This window comes from Dryas octopetala, chromosome 9 (assembly GCF_963921425.1).
Source record: "Dryas octopetala chromosome 9, drDryOcto1.1, whole genome shotgun sequence".
Classification (NCBI taxonomy): domain Eukaryota; kingdom Viridiplantae; phylum Streptophyta; class Magnoliopsida; order Rosales; family Rosaceae; genus Dryas; species Dryas octopetala.
Window position 1 is genome coordinate 14,983,620 of NC_141374.1, and position 20,448 is coordinate 15,004,067.

General features: G+C 38.1%; 5 protein-coding genes across 5 annotated transcripts; all 5 read left to right on the plus strand.

Annotated features, from left to right (window-relative positions):
* The first annotated feature begins 678 nt into the window (after nt 1-678).
* Nucleotides 679-3,093, plus strand: LOC147274617 (cytochrome P450 736A117-like). Its single transcript, XM_086255918.1, has 2 exons — nt 679-1,662; nt 2,329-3,093. Exons 1-2 carry the CDS (start codon nt 679-681, stop codon nt 2,938-2,940), a joined length of 1,596 nt encoding a protein of 531 aa, XP_086112044.1. The 3' UTR covers nt 2,941-3,093.
* Nucleotides 3,094-3,506: 413 nt separating this feature from the next.
* On the plus strand, nt 3,507-5,707 carry LOC147274618 (cytochrome P450 736A117-like). The gene is made up of 2 exons (XM_086256570.1): nt 3,507-4,588; nt 4,712-5,707. Exons 1-2 carry the CDS (start codon nt 3,599-3,601, stop codon nt 5,321-5,323), a joined length of 1,602 nt encoding a protein of 533 aa, XP_086112696.1. The 5' UTR covers nt 3,507-3,598; the 3' UTR covers nt 5,324-5,707.
* Nucleotides 5,708-7,234: 1,527 nt separating this feature from the next.
* LOC147274619 (cytochrome P450 736A117-like) lies at nt 7,235-9,216 on the plus strand. Its single transcript, XM_086257568.1, has 2 exons — nt 7,235-8,224; nt 8,309-9,216. Exons 1-2 carry the CDS (start codon nt 7,304-7,306, stop codon nt 8,921-8,923), a joined length of 1,536 nt encoding a protein of 511 aa, XP_086113694.1. The 5' UTR covers nt 7,235-7,303; the 3' UTR covers nt 8,924-9,216.
* A 1,517-nt stretch (nt 9,217-10,733) lies between these two features.
* Nucleotides 10,734-12,579, plus strand: LOC147274620 (cytochrome P450 736A117-like). The gene is made up of 2 exons (XM_086256497.1): nt 10,734-11,717; nt 11,834-12,579. Exons 1-2 carry the CDS (start codon nt 10,764-10,766, stop codon nt 12,446-12,448), a joined length of 1,569 nt encoding a protein of 522 aa, XP_086112623.1. The 5' UTR covers nt 10,734-10,763; the 3' UTR covers nt 12,449-12,579.
* Nucleotides 12,580-18,670: 6,091 nt separating this feature from the next.
* On the plus strand, nt 18,671-20,389 carry LOC147274621 (cytochrome P450 736A117-like). The gene is made up of 2 exons (XM_086257021.1): nt 18,671-19,690; nt 19,778-20,389. The coding sequence occupies exons 1-2, from the start codon at nt 18,710-18,712 to the stop codon at nt 20,387-20,389; spliced, it is 1,593 nt and encodes a 530-aa protein (XP_086113147.1). The 5' UTR covers nt 18,671-18,709.
* The last annotated feature ends 59 nt before the right edge of the window (nt 20,390-20,448 follow it).

Here is a 20,448-nt window from a genome sequence, read left to right on the forward strand (position 1 = left end):
ACTGTGAGACTGAGAATGATGAAGATGAATGAATAGTCAACAAGGAATAGTTAGAAAAGAAAGATGATTAGAGGAATAGTTAATAAATGAAGAAGAACTACACTAAAAGAAAGAATAGTAAAAAAAGTTTTGTTTTTTTTTTTAATTAAAAAGCCCAACTTACAAGTTGGAGGCCCTTTGGGTGGGTGGGCCCTAGGCGGTCGCCTAGCTCGCCTACCCTCAGGGCCGGCCCTGTGTATACGGAAGCTGCATGCGTAGCATTTATAAAAAATCTGAATAAAACTTCATGTTCAAGTCTAGTTTAGTGTCCCCTGGCCAAAAACAAAAAACAAAAAAAAAAAGTCTGGTTTAGTGTCCTTTAAAAAAAGAAGAAGCATGGTTCAGTGGTTTGACATCAAAATGATTCCGAATCAATCAACAAAATAAAATTTGAGGCATTCTTCAGGCCGGATTCGACCCATCTCCTGATTGGATTAATTGCTGTTGTTTTCTGTACTGTTGAGGTGTAATGGGATGTGAATCATTGGATGGGCAATGATTAAATTGTTAATGTTGAATGTTGAGCAAGTGCCAAAGCCCAAGCTCCGATCTTGATCTTATAAATGGACCACCATAATCACATATTTAAGTACATAACCCACATTTACACATAAACATTGATAATTGAAGAAGAAGAAGATGTCAAATCTCTTGCAAATGCTGCAGGAGCTGAATATTAACGAAACATTCTTCTCCTTGTTGAAACCTTTTTCCTTCACACTACTAGTTGTGCCCATTTTCCTCATCCTTGTATTCAAATGGTCCTCCACTACCACCCCAACAAACTCACCACCTTCTCCACCAAAGCTCCCTATCATTGGAAACCTTCACCAATTAGGCTCTTGCCCTCATCGCTCACTTCAAGCCTTAGCTCAATGCCATGGCCCTCTCATGCTCCTCCATTTCGGAAGTGCGCCAGTCCTTGTTGTGTCCTCGGCTGAGGCTGCCCGTGAGATCGTGAAAACCCATGACATTGCATTCTCCAGCCGACCTAGCTTGACCGTCTTTAAGAAGCTTGTCTACAATCAAAAAGACGTAGTAACAGCACCTTATGGCGAGTACTGGAGGCAGCTGAAAAGTATATGTGTTTTAAATCTTTTGAGCAACAAGAGGGTTCGGTCTTTTAGAGCTGTGAGAGAAGAGGAAACCAAATCCATGATAAACAAGATAAAACAGTCCTGTATATTCTCCTCCTCCACATCATCATCAGTTTCAAATTTAAGTGAAATGTTTATGATGCTTACTAATGATGTTATTTGTAGAGTGGCTTTAGGGAGAAAGTACAGTGGTGGGGGTGGTGGGAAGGTGTTTATGGAGCTTTTCAGGGAATTGACGGCTGTATTTGGAGGTATCGTTATTGGGGATTATATCCCATGGCTTTCTTGGTGGAGCCATGTCAGTGGTTTGGATGCTAGATTAGACAAGGTGGCTAAGCAGTTAGATGACTTTTTAGATAGAGTGGTTCAAGAGCATATGGATAGTTTAGAGAGTGGAAATGATGGCCATATTCATATTGAGAAAGAGGATGATCAAAAGGATTTTGTGGACGTTTTACTTGGGATTCAGAAACAAAACTTGCTTGGATTTCCTCTTGATAGAGTTGGTATAAAGGCTGTCATTTTGGTAATTAATTCTCTCTCCCTCTTTCTCTCTCTCTCTCTCTCTCTATATATATATATATATATATATATATATAGTTAATTACATTTACATCTCTTGAGTTTTATCGTCTTTTCACATACACATCCTGAGGTTTCAAAAATTACACATACATCCCTTGAGGTTTCAAAACTATTACATATAATCCCCTACAAGAGAAAAAAATAAATAAACAAAAAATAAAATATTTATAGTGAGGTTGAACCTTACACTTTGAGTAATCAGGTCATTTAACCCCTGAGCATGCCTTTTTGCATAATTTCTCATCTTTTTTCGTCTCACTATAGGGGGTTATATGCAACAGTTTTGAAACCTCATGGAGTGTATGTGTAATTTTTGAAACCTCATAGAGTGTATGTGAAAAGACGATAAACCTCAAGAGTGTAAGTGTAATTAATTCTATAAATATATATATATATATATACACACACATGTCTCCCTATATCTCTCTATCTATCTATCAGAAAACTTCAACAGTGTGTTTTCTACTGCTATGTTAATAAACCAAGGGCAGCTATATATATCAATTAAGGTTGATTAATCGATATCCGCACATATCTATTAGAAAACTTCAATCAGCCTCCAAATATTGTAACAACATTGTTTAATTAATCAATATTCTTGTTGTAGGATGTGTTTACCGGTGGCACTGATACCACGTATACAGTCCTAGATTGGGCAATGTCTGAGCTTTTAAAACATCCAAGAGTCATGAAAAATTTGCAGAATGAGTTAAGGGGGTTAATTGAACCCGGAAGAGACATAACAGAGGATGATTTGGTTGGAATGCACTACTTGAAGGCAGTGATGAAGGAGACTCTTCGCTTACATCCTCCACTTCCATTACTATTTCCCAAGATGTCGACTCAAGATGTGAAAGTAAATGGTTACGACATTAAAGCCAACACACAAGTTTTGACGAATATGTGGCAAATTGGAAGAGATCCCAAGTCATACAACAAACCTGAGGAGTTCGAGCCAGAGAGGTTCTTGAATAGCAGTGTAGATTATAAAGGGAATGACTTCGAATTGATTCCATTTGGGGCTGGCAGGAGGGGCTGCCCAGGAATTCAGTTTGCCATGGCTGTTGATGAGATTGCCTTAGCAAATGTGGTGCACAAGTTCAATTGGGCATTGCCTGATGGAGCAAAAGCAGAGGATTTGGACATGACTGAATCCACTGGTATTACCGTGCATAGAAAGTATCCTCTTAAAGCCGTTGCTATTCCATTTCCTTTTTGAATTTTTCTTGTTGATGTAATTTATTATGTTCTATTATTAAGCTTGGGCAGGGTTTGTATTGTTTATGCTTGGCCTTATTGTTGGTGTGGATATCTTGTCCAGTTTGTCTTGTGGTTTGAAAGTTTAATAAACTGGGTTTCATATTACTAATCATAGTGCACTTAGATTCAAAATGATCGATCAGTTACTTTACTATTTAAAGCTTATACCAACTGGGGAGAGATCCCAAACAAATTGCCACATATGCTGTTTTGTTTTTATATACAAGGAAGTTTATCTTAAAAAAGTTGTAACATTTTGTCTCATATTGTTAGACAACCCCTTAATTGTGTCTTAATCAAATCCCTGTATATATTTTTCTCCAGTCTTAAGTGTGTGCTCGGTGGTTGCATTTGGATCCTCTTGCTTGCAATTTGGTCGTTTCATCATTTTGACCTCTTCTCCTTTGGTGTGCTTTGGGCGTGGGCCATCGTACTACACATAAATTCAAAGTGAATGGTTACTAATTATTCAAGAAAGTATGAAAAAAGAGACCCTTTCAGATGTATTATTGTGACCGAATATTGAGCAAGAGGCAAAGTACGCAGGCTCTGATCATGATCTAATGGACCACCATAATCACATATTATACACATAAACATAGAGAAGAAGAAGAAGAATGTTAAATCTCAGCTTGCAAGTGCTGAAGGAGCTGAATAGTGAAAAATTCTTCTCCTTGTCGCAACCTTTTCCCTTCACACTACTACTTGTGGCAATTTTCCTCATCCTTGTATACAAATGGTCCTCCACTACTCCAACAAACTCACCCCCTTCTCCACCAAAGCTCCCTATCATCGGAAACCTTCACCAATTAAGCTTGTACCCTCATCGCTCACTTCAAGCCTTATCTCAACGCCATGGCCCTTTCATGCTCCTCCATCTCGGAAGCCTGCCAGTCCTCATTGTCTCGTCAGCTGAGGCTGCCCGCGAGATCATGAAAACCCATGACCTCATATTCTCTGACAGACCCAAGATGACTGTCTTTAAGAAGCTTCTCTACAATTACAAAGACGTTGCAACTGCACCTTACGGTGAGTATTGGAGGCAGCTGAGAAGTATATGCGTTCTAAATCTTTTGAGCAACAAAAGGGTTCGGTCTTTTCAAGCTGTGAGAGAGGAGGAAACGAAATCCATGATCAACAAGATAATGCAGTCTTGCATATCCTCCTCCTCCTCATCAACATCATCATCAGTTGTGAATTTAAGCAAAATTTTGGGGACGTTTACTAATAATGTCGTCTGCAGAGCGGCAATTGGGAAGAAGTACAGTGATGAAGAAGATGGTAGAATGTTTCTGGAGCTTTTGAGGGATTTTATGGAGTTATTGGGAGCTGTTGTTATTGGGGACTATATCCCATGGCTTGCTTGGTTGAGCCATGTCAACGGTTTGAATGCTAGACTAGACAAGATGGCTAAAAAGTTTGATGACTTTATGGACAGAGTAGTTCAGGAGCATATGGATACTAGTTCAGAGAGTGAAAATCATCATGGTCATGTTCATATTGAGGAGGATGATGGAAAGAATTTTGTTGAAGTTTTACTTGGGATTCACAAAGAAAACTTGCTTGGTTTTCCTATTGATAGAGTTACTATAAAGGCTCTCATTTTGGTAATTGACTCTCTCTCCCTCTCTTAATTACAAACAGTTTCTCTCTCTCTCTCTCTGATATTACATAGCACTTTCAATTAATTAATTTAATCAACCTTGGTTAATCAATATTAATTCTTGTAGGATATGTTTATTGCTGGCACTGACAACACATATACAGCCCTAGAGTGGGCAATGTCTGAGCTTTTAAGGAATCCAAGGGTCATGAACAAATTGCAGAAGGAGGTGAGGGGGATAGTTGAAATCAGAACAGACGTAACAGAGGATGATTTGGTTGGAATGCACTACTTGAAAGCAGTGATGAAGGAGACTCTTCGCTTACATCCTCCCATTCCATTACTATTTCCCAGGAAGTTAACCCAAGATGTGGAAATAAATGGTTACAACATTAAAGCCAACACACAAGTTTTGACGAATGCATGGGCAATTGGAAGAGATCCCAAGTCATACAACAAGCCAGAGGAGTTTGAGCCAGAGAGATTCATGGATAGTAGTGTAGATTATAAAGGGAACGACTTCGAACTGATTCCATTTGGGGCTGGCAGGAGGGGCTGCCCAGGAATTCATTTTGCCAATGCTGTTGATGAGATTGCTTTAGCAAATCTGGTGCACAAGTTCAATTGGGCATTGCCTGGTGGTGCAAGATTGGAGGATTTAGACATGACTGAATCAACTGGTGCAACCACACATAGAAAATATCCTCTTAAAGCGGTTTCTATTCCATTTTCTTTATGAAATACATTGATTTGCAATTGTGGTGGGAAATGTTCGAATTGTATCATCTAGACCTGATCATTGCAGAAGATGGAAACCAGATTGTTCCATTCTGTTTTAAACGACGACGATTCCATTCTTTTTCCTGCCTTAGTCTTTAACTTGAAAGGCTAAAGAAGGCATCTTTTAGGCATCTTTTATCTATTATTTGGTCAGATTTGAAAGCTGCAGTTATTAAGGTTTCTAGGTTGGTTTTGTTTGTGTGATTGTATTGTTCTTGTTGATGTGATTTGTTCTGTTCAATTATTAGATTGTTAGCTTGGATAGGGTATGTATTGTTTATGCTTGCCCTGATTTTTTGTGGATATCTTGTCCACTTTGTCTTGTAATTTTCTGTTTCTTATTTAATAAAAATCGAGCCATGTCAATGGTTTGGACACTAAATTAGAGAAGGTAAGCAACGGTTTGATGATATTTTAGATAGAATGCTAAGTGAAAGTACTATTTGATAAGAAATCTTTAAGCTTGTTTTCGTATTGATAGAATTAGCATAAAGACTCACATAAAGAGAAGAATGAAAGTATTATTTGTACCACATTTTCTAATTTCATTATTGATCACATCTCGCACCATAAAATCGACGCGCGGAATTGTGGAGAGGGATGTGTTTTATTAGTAAATGTTATGCATATAGCATTACTCAAAAACTAGTGGTACACATGCATGCTATATATATCATATACTTGTGTACTGCATATCTTTTATATATCCATCCAATAATGACACTGTGCAACATGAAGAAATTAAGAAGACTGATACACCAATTAATTCATGTTAAACACATTAATTTTTGGTTATGAATATAGAGCTTAATTAATTAGTTCCTAATTGTGAGAGGAGATATGTGGTTAAGTGGGTACCTGCTACTAAGGATGCTAGCTATTCTGAACCTACAGCCCCTATCACGATAGAAGGTAAAGACTTGGTTCCCTCCAGGGGTAATAAGGTCCTTCTAGAGAGAGAGAGTCATGAATTGCAGAGAAAAAGAAGGGTCATCAAGCTGAAAATGCCTTTGCGTGAAAACAACAAATTTCTCTCTAGTCTCAAGTGTGCGTGTTCCTCTTGCTTTGGTTGCAATTTTGTCGTTTCAGCAAATTTTCTTTTCTCCTTTGGTGTGCAATTTTAAATAATAGTCATCGTAGACTTCGTAGTGCACTAGAGTCAACAATTATAGTCATCGTCGTGCACATTATAGTCACTAATTATTCGATAAAAAATGAAAAAAGCGGTCCCTTGAGGTGTATTAATGTGACCGGACTCTAGTAAATCAGTTATTTACACAGTGGAATTGTTGGTGGGCAGTTGACATTTAATTGTTGCTTTTTTCTTTTATTTAGGCAGGGAGATGCAAATATGGAATATTTTTCAACAGCGTAGAACAAATACCACTAAATAAATAATTAGAGTTTAACAAAAAAATTTTCAAAAATACTTTCACTAAAACTTAATAAAACTTTTTTCATGTTGCAATTTATCAAGTAAAACGCATGTGTTGTGAACTCAAATTTAAATAAATAAAACATCGGAACATGTTATAATAAATATACTAATATTTTTTGTTAATTATAAAATTAAAAAGAATAGTATATACCAATACATTCACCAATGTCAAACTTCAGTTTTTTGTAGAAAAGAACTTCCAAATATGTGGCGCTAGGTTTTACATTAATTTCAAAGAAGTTTACCATTAAAAAAAAATTGTCTCATTCGACTCGGGGGCAATTTAAATAATATTGTTTATCATCATCGTATGACATGGGTCTGCGGACTTGTTAATGTTGAAAAATCTTGATCAGGAAGTGGCAAAGCCCAGTTGCTCTTATCTAGATCTTATATATATGGACACCATAAAATCAAATATATAAGTTATATAACACATACACATTGATTATACGTACACATAAACATAGAGAAGAAGGAAGAAGGTGTTAACTCGTGAAAATGCTGCAAGAGCTGAATATGGAAGCATCCTTCTCTTTGTTGCAACCTGTTTACTTCACACTACTTCTTCTGCCCATTTTCCTCATCCTTGTATACAAATGGTCCTCCAGTAGTACTCCAACATTGAACCCACCACCTTCTCCACCAAAGCTCCCCATCATTGGACACCTTCACCAATTAGGCTTGTACCTTCATCGCTCACTTCAAGCCTTATCTCAACGCCATGGCCCTCTCATACTCCTCCATTTCGGAAGCGTGCCAGTCGTTGTTGTCTCATCAGCTCAGGGTGCCCGCGAGATCATGAAAACCCATGACCTCATATTCTCCGACAGACCCAAGAACACCCTCTTTGTGAAGCTCATCTACAATCGCAAAGACGTAGCAACGGCGCCATATGGCGAGTATTGGAGGCAGGTGAAAAGTATATGTGTGTTAAATCTTGTAAACAACAAAAGGGTTCGATCTTTTCGTGCTGTGAGAGAAGAGGAAACCAAATCCATGATCAACAAGATAACGCAGTCCTCCTCATCATCATCAGTTGTGAATTTAACCGAAATATTTATGACACTTACTAATGATGTTATCTGTAGAGCGGCTCTGGGGAAGAAGTACAGCGGCGAAGGCGGGAAGGAGTTTAAGGAGCTTTTTGAGGAGTTTATAGAGTTATTGGGAGCACTCATTATTGGGGACTATATCCCATGGCTCTCTTGGTTCACCTATGTCAATGGTGTGGACGCTAGATTAGACAAGATCGCTAAGAGGTTTGATGACTTTTTAGATAATGTAGTTCAAGAACATATGGATTGTAGTATTGAGAAAAAGGATGATCAAAAGGATTTTGTGGACGTTTTACTTGATATTCAGAAAGAAAACTTGCTTGGTATTCCTATTGATAGAGTTAGCGTAAAGGCTATCATCTTGGTAAGTAACTCTCTCTCTCTCTCTCTCTCCCTCTATTTATCGATCTATCTGTCTAAGTATCTCTCTCCCTCTCTATTCTTGTAGGATGTGTTTGCTGGTGGGACAGATACCACACACACAGTCCTAGACTGGGCAATGGCTGAGCTTTTAAAGCATCCGAGAGTCATGAACAAATTGCAGAATGAGGTAAGAGGGATAGTTGGAAACAGAGCGGACATAATAACAGAGGATGATTTGGTTGGAATGCCCTACTTGAAGGCAGTGATGAAGGAGGCTCTTCGCTTACATCCTCCATTTACATTACTATTACCCCACAATTCCACCCAAGATGTGAAAGTAAATGGCTATGACATCAAAGCCAACACACAAGTTATAGTGAATGCATGGGCAATTGGAAGAGATCCCAAGTCATACAACAAACCCGAGGAGTTCGAGCCAGAGAGGTTCTTGAATAGTGATATAGATTATAAAGGGAACGACTTCGAATTGATTCCATTTGGGGCTGGCAGGAGGCGGTGCCCAGCAATTCAGTTTGCCATGGCTGTTAATGAGCTTGCTGTGGCAAATGTGGTGCACAAGTTCAATTGGGCATTGCCTGATGGAGCAAGAGCAGAGGATTTAGACATGACTGAATCCGTTGGCATTGCCACACACAGAAAACTTCGTCTCAAAGCGGTTGCTACTCCATTTTCTTTCTGAATATAGATGGAGGAAAAACATACCTACTCGTGTAATGAGTATGGCCTTAAATCAATTATGCTAGCATTTGTCTTTCTTAGGGTTGTATTACTTGAATAAGTATTATGCAGGCTTGCTTATGTATAAAGAAAGTCATTTTAGATTGTGACATAAATTCGACCAACATGAATAGCAATTCGCCAATTTAAAAGAAAAAAGGAAACCTTAAAGATGAGTATGCTTGAGTTGTTTAAAAATTTGAAGACAAAGAGATGTACAACTTAATTCATCGAATGAAAACCAGTTGCTCTGCTCTCGAGTTCTATGTGATAACTTTGAAAATGCAGGAAAAAGCATACCCCTACAGATCAATCACACGAAACGATACAGCTTCTGGATGGACATCCCCGATGGGTAGAGGTTCTCGACCTTTTGATCGGATAATATTTGTGAGTAAGGCGCTCTGCCAACAAATTCAGTGGATAACTTTTAATCTTAGCTTTGTAATATCATAAATTCAAAGATGTTTGAGTAAAAGGGAAAATGGAATCATAACACTTTGTCACATTTATCATTTATGGATTCATAATCCTCGAATTTATAATACATAGTTAGTATTTAAAACAAGCAAAAACAAGTATAGCTTAGAATCCAAATTTGTAAGCATATCACAATATGCTTGTGTTCACCTTTTATCAATTCCATGACATGCACTTTCAACATTAAATAACAAGTTTCGATGAATTAAGTGCTGGGAGACGGATTTTAAATCTTATACCAAAGGGTGCTTTTTCTTTGATCCCATGCTTATAATAATAATTATAGAAGTAGAAATCAAATAACTATTTGATAAAACAAATTAGTACTGGAGCTGCATGCCTAATGCCTAGCATTAGAGAAATTTAACATAATTAACTTCATGTTTATTAACTCGGGTTTGGTGGTTTGACATCAAAATGATTGTAAAATCAATCACATATATAACACATAGATACATAGAGAAAAAGAAGATGTTAATTAAATCTCCTGAAAATGCTACAGAAGTTGAATATTGAAGCATTCTTCTCTTTGTTTCAACCTTTTTCCTTCACACTACTACTTGTGCACATTTTCCTCATCCTTAACGGTGCTATAGCATTGCACCATTGATTTTGCTATTGCTGTAACCATGATATAACTATAGACAAAACCAATTTACAGATGCTCTAATGGATGTTATTTTGAATCTGCAGCACCTATCAAAGGTAAAGTCTTGGTTCTCTCTAGGGGTAATAAGGTCCTTCTCTAGATCCAGCTCACCTGTTCTGACCCCATTCAAGAGATAGAGACAGAGAGACAGAGAGACAGAGTGACAGAGTGACAGAGAGACAGAGGGCCAGAAGGGTCGTCAAAGCTGAAAATGCCTTTGCATGAAAGTAAACAACAAATATCTCTTGCGTGCTACTCTTCCAGTCTTCCTTGATTGCAATTTTGTCGTTCCGTCAATTTTTCTTTCTCCTTTTTTCTTTTTTCTGTTTTTTAAAAAACAATTTTCTTTCTCCTTTGGTGTGCTTTTAAAATATAGTCAGTGCCCTGATTCAAAGTGAGTAGTTACTAAGGTGTATTAATGCGACCGGAATCTAGTAAATCTATTATTTTAACAGTTAAATTGTTGGCGGCAGACTGACAGTAGGCATCTAGTGAATATTGTGGGCCATCGTATGACATGGGGCTGCGGACTTGTTAATGTTGAATATGTTGATCAGCAAGTGGCAAAGCCCAGTGGCACTGATATAGATCTTCTATATAAATGGACCACCAAAATTCATATATATATATATATATATAAAACCGTACACATAAACATAGAGAGAAGAAGAAGATGTTAAATCTCCTGAAAATGTTGCAAGAGCTGAATATTAATGCTCTTGAAGCATTCTTCTCTTTGCTGCAACCTTTTTACATCACACTACTTCTTCTGCCCATTTTCCTCACCCTTGTATACAAACGGTCCTCCACTACTACCACTCCAACATTAAACCCACCACCTTCTCCACCAAAGCTCCCCATCATTGGAAACCTTCACCAATTGGGTTTGTACCTTCATCGCTCACTTGAAGCTTTATCTCTACGCCATGGCCCTCTCATGCTCCTCCATTTCGGAAGCAAGCCAATCCTTGTTGTCTCATCGGCTCAGGCTGCCTGCGAGATCATGAAAACCCATGATCTCACATTCTCCGACAGACCCAAGTCCACTGTCTTTGAGAAGCTTGTCTACAATTATAAAGACATAGCAACGGCGCCATATGGTGAGTATTGGAGGCAGACGAGAAGTGTATGTGTGTTAAATCTTGTCAGCAACAAAAGGGTTCGATCTTTTCGTGCTGTTAGGGAAGAGGAAATGAAATCCATGATCAACAAGATAAAGCAGTCCTCCTCATCATCATCAGTTGTGAATTTAACCGAAACGCTTATGACGCTTACTAGTGATGTTATCAGTAGAGCGGCTCTGGGGAGGAAGTACAGCAATGGCGAAAGTGGGAGGGAGTTTAAGCAGCTTTTTGAAGAGTTTATAGAATTATTGGGAGCACTCATTATTGGGGACTTTATCCCATGGCTTTCTTGGTTCACCTATGTCAATGGTGTGGACGCTAAATTAGACAAGATGGCTAAGAGGTTTGATGACTTTTTAGACAAAGTGGTTCAAGAGCATATGGATGCTAGCGTTGAGAAGGAGGATGATGACAAGGATTTTGTGGACGTTTTACTTGATGTTCAGAAACAAAACACCCTTAGTGTTCCTATTGAAAGAGATAGCATAAAGGCTATCATCCTGGTAACTCTCTCTCTCTCTCTCTCTCTCTCTCTCTCTCTCTCTCTCTCTACACGTATCTATGTATTAGTTTGAGGTCACTTATATTTTGTCAACCTTGGTTGATAATATTCTTGTAGGATGTGTTTGCTGCTGGCACTGATACCTCGTATACAGCCATAGACTGGACAATGGCTGAACTTCTAAGGCATCCAAGGGTCATGAACAAATTGCAAAAAGAGGTAAGGGGATTAGTTGGAAACAGAGAAGACATAATAACAGAGGATGATTTGGTTGGAATGCCCTACTTGAAGGCAGTGTTGAAGGAGGCTCTTCGGTTACATCCTCCATTTACATTACTATTACCCCACAAATCGACCCGAGATGTGAAAGTAAATGGTTACGACATCAAAGCCAACACACAAGTTATGGTGAATGCATGGCAAATTGGAAGAGATCCCAAGGCATACAACAAACCCGAGGAATTCGAGCCAGAGAGGTTCATGAATAGTGATGTAGATTATATAGGAAACGACTTCGATTTGCTTCCATTTGGGAGTGGCAGGAGGCGCTGCCCAGGAATTCATTTTGCCATGACTCTTCTTGAGGTTGCGTTGGCAAATCTGGTGTACAAGTTCAATTGGGAATTGCCTGGGGGAGCAACACCAGAGGATGTAGACATGACTGAATCCACTGGCATAGCCACACACAGAAAATATCATCTTAAAGCTGTTGCTACTCCATTTTCTTTCTGAAATTTAGATACAGGGAATATAAATAGATTTTCAATTTCACATGCATTAACTTTTCTACTCCTCATGTAATTAGTTTATATAAGGGCTTACCCCAATGGAATAATACACACTGATCTCTTCCAATTTCTCTCTTGCACTCTCTCGCTTTTCTCTCTATTTGACAAGGGATTAATGTCATTTTGCTCCCCAGACTATTACACATGTATCAGTTTGCTCCCCAGACTTCTAATTTGGAAAATTAAGGACCCTGACTTTTTCAATTTTGCCAATTAAGATTATTCCGTCAATTTATACATTTTTCATCTAAAATGTCGAGATGATCAAGCAAAATTTAGCAAGAAATAAAAGAGGAAAAATGATGCATGAGGAAAAAATGATAAGATCTAATTGGAAGGGACCATTTTGCCCTCAAAGATTTGGATAAAAAATGTGTAAATTGACAAAAGAACCTCAATTGGCAAAATTGAAAAAGTCAGAGTCCTTAATTTTCCAAATTAGAAGTCTGGGGAGCAAACTGATACAAGTGTAATAGTCGGGGGAGCAAAATGGTATTAATCCCATTTGACAATATTGATCAAATATTGTTAAACTCATAAATTAATTCAAACTTGACACTCACTCAAACTATAAAACAAACAGAATCGCCACTAACGTGATTGCTGCTTTACTTGAAGCCATAGGAAGTAAAGCTGGAGAGGGAGAGAGTATTTACAGATCAATATAACAGAACAACAGTACTGATACATGCACCAATGTTGAACTTAAACTTGATTATTGGTTAAAATTGTCACAACTCACACATTCTGTTTTATATGTACATAAATAAATCTAATGCAGGGGATACAGTAGTTCATAAGTTGCTTTCTTTGTTTCAAGTAAGGTTGTTGATCCCATGCTTATACTACTAATCATGGAAATCAATCCAATTAATAACTGTTAGGGTTAAATACATTTTTGGTCTACGAACTTTGAGTGATTTCTTAATTTGGTGCACCAATTTTGAAACGTGACAAAATAACCCCGAATTATCCAATTTGTGTCAATTCAGGATTTTCCGTCCAAATATCTAACGGAAGCTGACGTGGCCGTTAAATGCTGATGTGGCGCACTGAATGTGCGCCACGTGTCACCTCTTTTATTTTATTTTCAGATTTTTTCTATTTTCCTATTTTTATAAACTTTAAAAATTAATTAAAAATAGCTCCGGACTCATAAAAATACACGGAAAATTCCTACTATCTCGCCTTAACTAGTACTAATTTATTATGGGGCCAAATTACCAATTTGCCCTCTGAGAGTTTCCAGAAAATTTGGGAAGTTCAAATTTATTTCTAAAAAATTAAAATACTCTAGACTCTTTGGAAATTCATAGAATAATCTCCCGAACTTCAAAAAATATGAGGTTTGCACCGTTGGTCTTCTAAAAACTAACACTACCTTTCTCGTGAACACTTACTACCCAAAAGACCTCTCGGTCTTAGAGGGCAAATTTAGACTTCCCAAATTTTTTAGAAACTCTCAAAGGACAAATTGGTAATTTGGTCCCATAATAAATTTGGACTAGTTAAGACGAGGTTGTAGGAATTTTTCATGTATTTTTATGAGTCCGGAGCTATTTTTAATTAAATTTTAAAGTTTATAAAAATAGGAAAATAGAAAAAATCTGAAAATAAAATAAAAGAGGTGACACGAAATGTGCGCCACGTCAGCGTTTAACGGCCACGTCAGCTTCTGTTAGATATTTGAACGGAAAATCCTGAATTGACACAAATTGGATAATTCGGGGTTATTTTTATCACGTTTCAAAATTTGTGGACCAAATTGAGAAACCGCTCAAAGTTCGTGGACCAAAAATGTATTTAACCCTAACTGTTAATAGAAGAAATTGGTACTGGAGCTGCATATGTGTGGCATTACCGAGTTGAATTAGTATAACTTAATTAATGTCGAACTCTTCAGTACCGTTGAAGGGTGAAGGGTGAAGGGTGAAGGGATGGAACTAATCTTTTCCATGTCACCATTTAATTAAGTATTGTTGATCATGCCCCTTGGGGGGATCATGCCCTTGGGGCTGTTGACGATGATCCAAATATTGTTAATCTTGAATTCTAGTTTTAAAGTCACAGCTCTTATCTCTAACCTAATCATAATCTTTACCCCACCTACCATCACCACTTAAACTAACTCCAATAACTTCTATTATTAGCCACTTTCAAACAAGTTTATCATAAAAAATAAAAAAAGTCAACTCCTGGGGCCATTTAAATATTGTCGATCAAGTCACACGGGGCATTATTGTTAAGAAAGCAGCTTTGCTCACCCTCTTTAACTTAGATGTATGCTCACCTCTTATCTAAAATGTTGTCATGTGTTTAAAGAACTGACTATGAGTTAATTTAGAGGGCTGCTATTTGCACACCCTTTTCTTCTTTTTGCACATCCTTTCTTAAAAAAAAAAAAAAAAAAAAAAAAAAAAAAAAAAAACTCAAGGAAAAAGACCTTATACCCCATCCATTTTTCTTTTTGCACACCCTTCCTAAACAGAAAAAAAAAAAAAATCACACACACACACACTTCATCCCCATCTCCCCCCCCCCCCGTACACACCCCCTCACCCACACACCTCCTCCCCACCTCTCCTCTCTCCGGCACACACCCATCCCCGAGCAGCCTACCACCACCGGCGACCACCCCACCCTCTCTTCTTTTTCTTCCCCTACCCCGACCACCCCACTCTCTCTTCTTTTTCTTCCCCCTACCCCGACCACCTCCCTTCTTCCAGCTAGCTCACCGTCGCGCGCCGGAGAGAAGAGAAGTTAAAAAAAAATTGGAGCAGGTTCGGTGGACCAGTGCCGAACCCGATGGTTTCGTTTGGTAGGTACCCACGAACAATCCTATTCTATTCGGCGGGTACCTGTTGAACGAAACCACCGGGTTCGGCACAGGTCCACCGAACCCGCTGCAATTTTTTTTTTTAAATTTGTTTGGATGTCTGCTTGGGTGAGAGGAGAGAGGGAAAGATAGATAGAGAGAAAGAGAGAGAGAGAGAGAGAGAAAGAGAGAAAGGTGAAGAATGTGGTGGCTGTTTGTAGGTGGTGCATGCGGGGAGGAGGGATTGGGGAGGGCTCAGAGATGTGAGGAGGGGAGGGCTCGAGAGGAGGTGGCTGGGGTGGGGGGAAGAAGAAAAAGAAGAGAAAGGATGGGGGGTGGGCTTCGACGATGAAGAAGAAAAAAAAAAGAAATTTGCAGGTGAGCGGTGGGGTGTGCACGGGGGGGAGCTGGGGATGGGGGTGTGTGTTAGTTTCTAGGATTTGTTATATTGGCTATTTTCCTCGTCAAAACAATTGTATTTATTTTTAGTTAAACACTCACAAGCTCTAGACTAGATTAAGGACAAGTTCAGCTGCATTGAAGAAGTCAAGAATGAACAAAGACACAAGTTATACTGCACTTCATTCATTTCATGAAATTAACAGTTTTTTGTCTATTTGACTAGTCATTCACTGATCATAAAGAACAATGTTTTTCACGTACAGTGGTTGATACTTAAGTCACAGTCACTACAGTGGGGCCATTTCGGGTTTTACTCTTACAGCCCATTTCATTGAAAGCCCATGTTCTGTTTTTTACTAAACATGCATGTGCATTGCACATGGCTTGGTTCCCCTACTGTATCAATCAGATCTGATTGCTCCTTTGCCATTCACACCACACACCTTCACACATCAGCACTATTCATCATCTTCCCCATTTCTGATTTTTGCAAAATAAAGCAAAATTCCTTTTTACAGCTCCTCATTCCTATCCTTAGTAATACTAGGATACCCCTCTAGGACAAAGAGAATATGCCCCTCATTCGTCTCTTGTGGACAGCCATTGATTGGCTTCCACGTGGCTCGGGCAAACATGAAAGTTGCGTGGGTGTATACGGGTATAAGGGGCATTCTGTTCAGATCTTTTTGGTGTGGCGCATGAGCACTTTGGGTGTGTATTTTTCGGGTTTTATGCCTGGGTATTTTTGAGGTTAAGTGCTCATCTTTAACATTTTCAGAATATGGTCTTTTAATTCTTGAAAAATCAAAAAGATTTCCTGAACTTGTTTTGTTTCATTTAAAATTCTAAATGGGTTTGAGTGCTTAAATCTTTTCATACATTCTTCAAACACATTTATTTTAGATTTTAGTTGAAGGATTCAATATCAACCTTTTCATGCCTATAGCTTGAGAAGGTTGATCTTTGTTTTAGAATCCCACATTGGCATATCATGTTCATGCATTGATGAATCTACTGGGCTTGGTGCGAATTGGTGCCATGGGTTGATGAGCTTGGAGTTGGAGCTGCCTTCTTCATGAATGACCGATTGCCTTGCTTATGGAAGTTGCACAAAGGGGTAAGAAAGCTGCCACTTAGTCTAGGACTTAGTGATTGAGCTTGTGTGCTGTGTGCTCCCTTTGTATTGAACTTCTTATTTAGTGGATTGCCTGGTCAGCTGGATAAACCCCCAGTTTTTACCCTTTGTGGTTTTTCTGGGTAAACATCTTGTGTGCATTTGTCTTTCTTGTTTGTGTTGTTATGCTTACTGACTCACTCAACTTTTAAACACAAATCTGTACTGTAGCTATATGCTTGAAATTGATATATGCCTTATATAACTGTCTAGCTAATCACACACCACTGTAGTTGTGGATAACACTGGGATGCCTACTGTGATGGGTCCTCTGAGTGTATAGGATGTCACTTGATCCTTGGTGTGTTTGATTTGTGTTGTTTACAGAAGTGATTTTTGGTTTTTAGAAGTCAATCTGGAGTTTCATATTTTCGTTACTGAACCGTCTGAGTTGTGTTTGTTTGACTAGTTCGTGAGTGATCACATAAACCAAAAATTGGGGTCCGATCACTGAAAGTGAAATTAATCAAGTTTATTAAGTGAACAGATCACCTAAATTAAACTTTCAGTGTGTGGGTGAGGGAAGGGCCAAATGGTTTTTTTCTTTGAGTTTTTTTTTTTTTTTTTCAGAAAGGGTGTGCAAAAAGAAATTTAGGGGTGTGCAAATAGCAGCCCTCTTAATTTATTGTATTTAATTATTTATGATGTTATAATGATGAGAGAGAAAAATATTTTGGCAACTTTTTTCTACTTTTACCCTTATTTTGTATTACTCAACTTTTTTATTACCCATTAATTTCTCTTTTCTCTTTTATTTAATTATTTCTAATAAGTTTTGCTTCTTTTATTTTTTTGCTCTTCTCCAGTACACCTTCAGTACCCAAAAACCACATCCATTTAATAATTTTTGCTTTTTTTTTTTTTTGCTCTTCTCCTATACGCCTTCAGTACCCAAAAAACCACATCCATTTTTCTAGGTCTTCTCCTGTATACACCTTTATCAATTTTTTTAATTAATTAAAAAAATATTCCAACAACACATTTTTTGGGTCTAAGAATTCTTCTCTCTTGTCTCATACATGACCTTTTCAAATCAAACAAATTCTTAGGCCAATCCAAGATTTTGCAGCATTTGAAGAGAGAAGAATAGTTTCAACCACATAATTTTTTTTTTTTTAACTTATGTAATTTTTTTATTGGATTTTCTATATATGCAAATAAGTTGTTTTAGATTTTTGTTTGGCCAACATTTTAGATTAAACTTTGCAAATGAGTTTTTTGTTCGAATTGCAAATGTATTGTTGGAATATTTTATTTTTTAATTAATTAAAAAAATATATAAAAGTGCATACAGGAGAAAACCCTAAAAAAAAAAATGGATGTGATTTTTTGGGTATTGGAGATGTACTGGAGAAGAGCAAAAAAACAAAAGACGCAAAAATTATTAGAAATAATTAAATAAAAGAGAAAAGAGAAATTAATGGGTATTAAAAAAGTGAAAAAAAAAAAAAAAAGTTGAATAATAAAATACAAGGGTAAAAGTATAAAAGAGTTGTCAAATTATAGGGTAAAACGTACTCATAATACAATAAATTAACTCATAGTTAATTTTTTAAACACATGGTAACATTTTATTAGATGGGAGGTGAAGGTGAGCAAAACTGCTCTCTATTGTTAATCGTTGAATATTGAGCAAGTGGCAAAGTACCCAAGCCAAGAAAAAGAATGAATATTGTCAATCATTGGACATGGGGCATTAATTATTAATTGTTGATGTTGAGCAAGTGGCAGGCAAAGTACCCAAGCTCTGATCTTGATCTTATAAATGGACCACCGCAATCACATATATTAGACACATAAACATAGAGAAGAAGATGATGTTAAATCTAAGCTGGCAAATGCTGGAAGAGCTGAATATTGAAACACTCTTCTCAAGCTTGTTGCAACCTTCTTCCTTCTTCACACTACTACTTGTGGCCATTTTCCTCATCCTTGTATACAAATGGTCCTCCACTACTACCACAGCATTAAACCCACCACCTTCTCCACCAAAGCTTCCTATTATTGGCAACCTTCCCCAATTAAGTATGTCCCCTCATCGCTCACTTCAAGCCTTATCTCAACGCCATGGCCCTTTCATGCTCTTCCATTTCGGAAGCCTGCCAGTCCTCATTGTCTCGTCGGCTGAGGCTGCCCGTGAGATCTTGAAAACCCATGACCTCGTATTCTCCGACAGACCCAAGTTGACCGTCTTTAAGAAGCTTTCCTACAATTACAAAGACGTTGCAACAGCACCTTATGGTGAGTATTGGAGGCAGATGAAACGTATATTTGTTCTAAATCTTTTGAGCAACAAAAGGGTTCGGTCTTTTCGAGCTGTGAGGGAAGAGGAAACAAAATCCATGATCACCAAGATAAAGCAGTCCTCATCATCAGTTCTGAATTTAAGCAAAATTTTTGTGACGCTTACAAATGATGTCGCCTGTAGAGTGTCTATTGGGAGGAAGTGCAGTGATGAAGAAAATGGTAGAATGTTTCTGGAGTTTTTGGGGGAGTTTATGGAGTTATTGGGAACTCCTAATATTGGGGATTTTATCCCATGGCTTGCTTGGTTGAACAATGTCAATGGTTTGAACGCTAGATTAGACAAGGTGGCTAAGCAGTATGATGACCTTTTAGATGGAGTGGTTCAAGAGCATATGGGTCGTAGTTCAAAGGGTGAAAATCATCATGGTCATGTTCATATTCAGAAGGAGGATGATGAGAAGAATTTTGTGGAAGTTTTACTTGGGATTCAGAAAGAAAACTTGCTTGGTTTTCCTATTGATAGAATTACCATAAAGGCTCTCATCTTGGTAATCAACTCTCTCTCTTTCTCTCTCTCCCTCTCCTACGATTAATTAATTTAATCATCCTTGGTTAATCAATATTAGTTCTTGCAGGATATGTTTGCTGCTGGCACTGACACCACATATACAGCCCTAGAGTGGGCAATGTCTGAGCTTTTAAGGAATCCAAGGGTCATGAACAAATTGCAGAAGGAGGTGAGGGGGATAGTAGAAACCGAAAGAGACGTAACAGAGGATGACTTGGTTGGAATGCACTACTTGAAGGCAGTGATGAAGGAGACTCTTCGCTTACATCCTCCACTTGCATTACTACTTCCCAGGAAGTCAACCCAAGATGTGGAAATAAATGGTTACAACATTAAAGCCAACACACAGGTTGTGATGAATGCATGGGCAATTGGAAGAGATCCCAAGTCATACAACAAGCCAGAGGAGTTCGAGCCAGAGAGGTTCATGAATAGCAGTGTAGATTATAAAGGGAACGACTTCGAACTCATTCCATTTGGGAGTGGCAGGAGGGGCTGCCCTGGAATTCAGTTTGCCATGTCTTCTTTTGAGATTGCTTTAGCAAGTATAGTGCACAAGTTCAATTGGGCATTGCCCGGTGGAGCTAGAGCAGAGGATTTAGACATGACTGAATCCACTGGCTTAACAACACATAGAAAATATCCACTTAAAGCGGTTCCTATTCCATTTTCTTGCTGAAATATAGATAAGAGGGAACACCCAATTGCTATATATCATATGCTTATGTACTACATCTT